General features: G+C 41.0%; 1 protein-coding gene across 1 annotated transcript; it reads left to right on the plus strand.

The window, feature by feature from the left end:
* The first annotated feature begins 2,381 nt into the window (after positions 1–2,381).
* Positions 2,382–5,964, plus strand: LOC135612722 (pentatricopeptide repeat-containing protein At5g04780, mitochondrial-like). Its single transcript, XM_065109333.1, has one exon. It carries the CDS (start codon positions 2,473–2,475, stop codon positions 5,299–5,301), a length of 2,829 nt encoding a protein of 942 aa, XP_064965405.1. The 5' UTR covers positions 2,382–2,472; the 3' UTR covers positions 5,302–5,964.
* The last annotated feature ends 773 nt before the right edge of the window (positions 5,965–6,737 follow it).

Raw genomic sequence — 6,737 nt, forward strand, 5'->3', positions numbered from 1 at the left:
AATGAATCATTCTCTTTCAAGAAACCTTTCAAGAACTAATAATCAATTTAACTTGTCATTTCATAAATATTTAATCTATTTTTTCTTCTTGATGTAATGAATATTTCTTTTAATGAAATCAATCTCTTTATAATATTTGAACAAGTTAAGTTCCAATAGAATCAAGGTTACAGATGTCCTTAGAATCAGCTAAGTTCTATGACCGCATCAGCCATTTCAAGACAGTAAAATCCATATGTAAAGCCACAATCATAAGCTATCCTTCAGAATGACTTAAAACATATGATTAGAATGGATGACCAGGTTCAGATGATGCTAATTTGAAAGTATAAACAATATATTATATAATCATTGTACAGAGTCCTTGGAAGGTTCAAATGCCCACTTAGATGTTTTTGGTGAATAATATGCCAATGATTGTTTATAATGCAACACACTCAAAGATCTAACATGGAACATCATTAGGTAAACAATGGAACAAACTCACTATATTTGCTTTTCCCAATAGCTTGCAATGACTATAGCGCAAATATATACTACAAAAATTTGATTATAGCATCGTCCATCCTATCATATTGTCACGGATAAATTTCTAAATAGAATGTTTGATGTAATACTTATGTATGTTCATATCTTTTGGTATATTCATGCTTTACACAACATATAGAGGGATAGCCAAAAGCTTAATAATCCCATTTTAGTTGGGTTTGATGGTCGTTTTAGGTTTGTAAATAAAGGTTGTGTCATGTGGACACTTGTGAGAGATATTCGATCTGTAATGGATCATTTTGACCATTTGTTATGCAATTGTTCAGAGCTTGTAAAGTCTATTTGTAATTTGCATTATCTATGAAGTGTTTTCGGAAATGTTGTTTGTGGATTCCAAGTGAGGCGTTTTTTTTAACCTGTTTTCTCTTTTGTAGATTCTAAGGGACCATGGGAGGTTTCGGGAAAATTGACCTTTGCGGACGGATACGTAAGGATATCACACGACTTAGGCAAAACCAACTAAATCCATGACAATATAACCGATGTATAACTTGGATCTTTCCAATATCAACAATCTTTTTAAGTTGTTAGCTCAAATAACCAATCTGCAGGATACTAGAAAAGCCAGCAGGTTTCTTAGTTTTCTGCAATAGTATTTGAGATGGAATGCTTGTCAAGAAGGAAACAAGCGTCATGGCATCCATGATGTCCATAAGAAGCAATCATCATGTTAGACATCATAATAAATGGCTTAAGATGGCCATTTAATATGTGCAAGAGAGACAACCTTATCATCCTCTTACAAATTGCATCCAGAATCGCAGATCTTTGAATAATAATTTCATAAATACAATAACATTCTTTCTTCTTCGGTTACATCAAATCAGCAGTCAAGTTGCTTCATCATTGTAAAGCTGATAAAAAAACTACATGTACATTAGACATGTCTTAATCACCAGCTTACACTATAAAATATAGTTGGTATTAGCAATATGGCATATAATTGTTTCGCCTGACACAATCAATCTTTCAAACATAATAGATTCCATAAACCTAAATGCATGGATAGTCTCATCTCGTGACCATATTCGTGCTTATTTACATCTACATACCCTCGAAAGAATGCTTCAAAGAGTCACCTTTACTTGCTATTTTCAATCGCATCTTCATAATGCTTTCTCACATTGATGCTAGAACAACTTATATAGTCACATGCATCCCTTCTATCTCTGGCTATTCCACTAAAGTAAATTCATGTTCTTTAGCTGTGATTTAACAACTTCTACAAGTATATTCACTGCCTTCGATTATACACATGTAAGGCCTAATAGGAGTCAAGCCAACGATCGAAACAATCATGGAAATGCAATGTTAATGGTAGTAGAGGTTGATCCTACTTCCATCGTCATGTAATGTGCTCCATTGCTTACCGCTCTCCTCTCACTTGGAGAAGCTAGAGTTCTAGGAACAACCGATCGGCGAGGGCGCAGGCAGAGCCATCGAGGTCTCCATTGGCCTCGAGCTCCTTCACCTCGTCTCTTCTTCTTGGCCTCGATCTCCTTCACCTCGTCTCTTTTTCTTGGCCTCGATCCCTTTATTTAATGGAGATATATTTGTGGGAGACGTGGGATGATCTGATCCGTTATTTGCGTGCGTAATCTATCTGTGATTGTTTCTCATGGCGACACGTGTGCTTACATAATCTTTTGGGACCAAGGCCCCCTGCCCCCTATATCACCCATTTAAACTTTCAGGGGTGATGTGGTCCACGGAAACCGAATCCTGTGTTTAGGCAAGCTACCAAACAGGATAGTGAGCCCTTCATATGTCTATTGTCTCCGGGGTCGACAAAATCTGCGATCTTTACATCGTCGCTGCTGTGTTTGGTCTCTCAGACAAAGATCTGCTTTGGGTTATAGGCGGATCCTTTTAAACCTGCAGCAGCCTCAAGTCTCGGTCTTTGGGGTAAAGAAGGGCAAAAAAATGTCACCTTGCTGTTGCTGCGCCATTCCTTCTTCTTCCACCTCCAACTCCTCTCTCCCCATCCTTCCCTCTCTCCTCCAAGCCAAATCCCTCTCACCTCTTCACCGCCTCCCCTCCAGAATCCCGGCGACCCATTCGAGTCCACAATGCACTGCGCAAGCCACGTCTTCCGTCAATTCTCGATATCTCCCCAAAGTCGCCGACCCGTTCGACGAAACGCCCCATAGCAAAGCCCGCTCCTACGCCAAGCTCATCAGCTCCCATTGCCGGTCGCAGCGGTGGAGCGACGTGATCTCCGTGCTCGCCTCCATGATCGCGGACGGTGCCACGCCTGATAGGTTCCTCCTGCCGAAGATCCTCAAGGCCTGCTCCGAGCTGCGGGACTGGGGAACTGCCGCAACCGTCCATGGGTATGTGATTACTGCTCCTCTGGAGGTCGACATAGTCGTCGGAAATTCTATTGTTGACATGTATTCCAAGTGCGGAGATATCACCTCAGCGCGCGCGTTCTTTGATCGGATGACCGTAAGGGATGTCATCTCGTGGACCGCTCTCGTCAATGCCTATGCTGACGCTGGGTTGCTGGATGTGGCGCAAGCTATGTTTCAGTCGATGAGGGAGAATGGGGTTCGACCGGATTTGATATCGTGGAACGCGTTGATTTCTGGGTTTGCTCGGAACGGGGAGACCGGCATGGCCCTTCTCCTCTTGGACGAGTTGCAAGAAAATGGGCTTCAGCCAGGCACCAATTCTTGGAATGGAGTTGTGTCTGGTCTTGTTCAGAATGGGTGCTTTGATGATGCACTGGAAATTTTCAGACAAATGTGCTTGCATGAGAAACCAAATGCTGTCACGATAGCAAGCATTCTTCCTGCTTGCTCGGGCCTGACGGCTTTGAATCTTGGGCAGGAATTGCATTCATATGTGATAAGGAATGGAATGAAGATGAACGTTTTCGTGGGTGGGTCTTTGATTGATATGTATCTCAAGTGCGGAAAGAGTGGTTTTGCAGAGAGGGTGTTTGCTGATCTGGAGAATAGGAATGTGCCTGTGTGGAATGCACTGATTGCAGCATATGCTGATGAGGATAAGATGAGTGAGGCCCTGGATCTTCTTGATTTGATGCAGAAAGATGGATTTGTGCCTAATGTGATCACATACAATACATTTATTGCTGCTTATGCAAGAAGGGGCCAAAAAGATGAGGCCTTTAAGTTTTTGTTTGAAATTATTCGGAAGGGTTTGAAGCCCAATGTTGTTTCTATGAATGCACTAACATCTGGCTTCCATCATTCTGGTCTTAATGATGAGGCATTGGATTTGTTTCGAGAGATGCAATTGCCAAAATCGTTCAGCACAAGATGTTCTAGCGTTCTGATTGGCCTGTTGGATGTGATAATCCAACCTAATGCTGTAACCATTACTTCTATTCTCTCAGTCTGCGCAGGCCTTAAGTTACATCATTCTGGAAAGGAAGTTCATGGCTTCATTTTGAGAAATAGTTTTGAGTCTAATGTCTTTGTTTCAAGTGCATTGGTTGACATGTATGCGAAATGTTGTGACATGTCTTCTGCTACCAAGGTTTTTCATGGAATGAAAGACAAAAATGTAGTGTCTTGGAATGTACTCATGGCAGGTCACAATTATAATGAGCATCCAGAAGCTGCTTTGAAGCTATATTTGGAAATGTTAGAGCAGAACTTTGTTCCTAGTTCCATTACGTTGATGATCCTACTGTTGTCTTGCAGCAATATAATGGCTCTGAGGTTGGGCAGAGAATTGCATAGCCGCATTGAAAAGGGCAGACCTGATGGCTGTCCTCTTACTTTAGCAAGCACCCTGATAAATATGTATGCAAAATGTGGTAGTATTAAAGATGCTAAATTAGTGTTCGACTGTGTAATTGAAAAGGACTTGGTAATATGGAACGCGATGATGGCTGGTTATTCACTCCACAGAATGACTACGGATGCCCTAAGCTTGTTTAAACAAATGCAGCAATCTGGTATCAAGCCGGACCATATTACTTTTACTGCAATCCTTTCGGCATGCAACCAAGAAGGTTTTGTAGATGAAGGCTGGAAGCTTTTTAAAATGATGGAGGATATTTTTGGAGTTTCTCCCACCTTGGAGCACTTTACCTGCATGGTTGATATGTTGGGTACTGCAGGTTTACTGGAGGAGTCTCTGGATCTCATCAGAAGAATTCCATTCAGACCTGATGCTTGCCTGTGGGCTACTCTTCTTAAAGCATGTAGACTACATTCAAATTATGAGATCGGAGAAAGGGCAGCAAGGGCACTTTTTGAGTTAGAACCTCAAAATGCTTTGAATCACATAGTGCTCTATAACATCTTTGCCATGTCCGGGTTGTGGGATTCTGCTAGTACCATGAGGAATGCGCTGAGGGATCAGGGGTTAAAGATGGTTGACATATGTAGCTGGATAGAAATAGGCAGTGCCATCCACTCCTTTAAATCTGGAGATAGCTCCCATCCTGAAATGGAGACAATTCTGGCCATGTGGAACAAGTTAGCTGATGGAATGTCGAAGGGTGGGTATGTTCCTCAGAATATTGTGTTCTGTGATCAAGGAGAAGTTGATCCCTTCACTTGTTACCACACTGAAAAGCTTGCAGTATGTCTAGGCATTATCTTTCTGCGTGCTAACATCCCTATACGTGTCTCCAAGAATGTCCGGATGTGCATTGACTGCCACTCATCAATTAAATTTATAAGCAAAATCGAGGACCGAGATATCTTTATAACAGATGGGTGCTTCTATCACCATTTTAAAGATGGAACTTGCAGCTGCGGGGACAAATGGTGATTGAACAACACTAGAAACGAACTAGAATTGGTGTATTGTTCATCTAGGTGATGGTTCACCTAAGATCTAACATCCATAATAAATAATGAGTTAAGGGCTCACTGATCATGCAGGATATATGTGGTTAGATGTGGTAAGCTTCAAACTGGATGTATCTGCATCAGAAAATTACCATTTGTAGACATTCTTTCAATTGATGCAACAGTCATGGTCAGATGTCGACTTAACATAGATGTAAGTTGCAAAGTTTGAAGTTTCTGCATCAGAAAATAGCCGACTGACATTGCTGGCAATGGATGAAACAGTCAGACTGAGCAGGACCAGCTACATGATATCCCAGACCAACATGCCTAGTTGTTCTATACACTATTGCTGCATGGTGTTCCATTGAGGTAAGGTGGATCTACTTATGCATTTAAAAGGATTTAACAATTATCTTAGCTGGAGTGGTGAGGTGATAATACACTGTTTAATTGTAAGAAAACAAAATTTGCACTGTGGACAAATTAGATTGCTTTGATATTCTTTCAGATGGTTATTTTGGATAAATGATTAAGATCTGTATGTAATATCTCATTAATTACCTTGAATTAATGAGATATTTGGATTAAGATCTGTATGGTTATTTGGATTAATTACCTTGAATGTAATATCTCATTTTCATTTCTGCATCTGTTACCAGAGTGTCACAAGCTTGATGAATCTTATCAGTTGCAAAGCTTGGTGATTTCCTCATGTGGCATCATTAACAAAAACAGGAAGATTGAAATTGTACTAGCTTCACGCTTAACTCTCCTTAATACCTGTTGCATAATGAAAAACATTTGTTTTATTAAGAAATTGGCTTCCTTTGGGAATTTTGTACTATCATCATTTTCCATTTAGATTAAAAAGAAGTTTTAGTAAGATAAATGTAAGATTTTTGTCAGATTTATGAGTCAGAGCATCGGATAAATAGAAAACAACATGTACAAAAATTTGATACTGTTGAGATGAGAATATTAAGGTGGAGTGTAGAGTGATGCTCTCTTCTTTACTACTAGAGAGTGATGCTTTGGTTTTCTAGGGCGATGGGGAGAAAACAGGCCCTCGAATCCACCCATCTCTTCGGCCTCTCTAGTCTCTTGCCTCCCATTTATTCGATCGTGACTTCTGGCTCCCTTGTGGGGATTCTTGGCTCCCTTAGAGAGCCAATTTCTAGCCTCTCACCGAGAGGATCCCCTTGGTTCTGGTCTGGGTTCAATTCATCTGCTTGAATATTGGAATCATGAGTGTGTCACTCACTTGGCCTCGCTTCTGGGACGCCCCCTATGGATTAATGAACGTTCCTTGTCGATGGAGAGAGGGTGTTATGTGAGTGTCTGTATCGATATCGATCTCACTAAACCCCTCAAGGGGGAAGAGGGGGGGGTTGTGTGTTGGCTCAGAAGACCTAA

This window comes from Musa acuminata, chromosome BXJ2-5 (genome assembly GCF_036884655.1).
Source record: "Musa acuminata AAA Group cultivar baxijiao chromosome BXJ2-5, Cavendish_Baxijiao_AAA, whole genome shotgun sequence".
Lineage (NCBI taxonomy): Eukaryota > Viridiplantae > Streptophyta > Magnoliopsida > Zingiberales > Musaceae > Musa > Musa acuminata.

What these genes read in the sequence shown, in the direction of transcription:
- LOC135612722 (XM_065109333.1), top strand. Translation starts at nt 2,473, where the DNA reads ATGTCACCTTGCTGTTGCTGCGCCATTCCTTCTTCTTCCACCTCCAAC.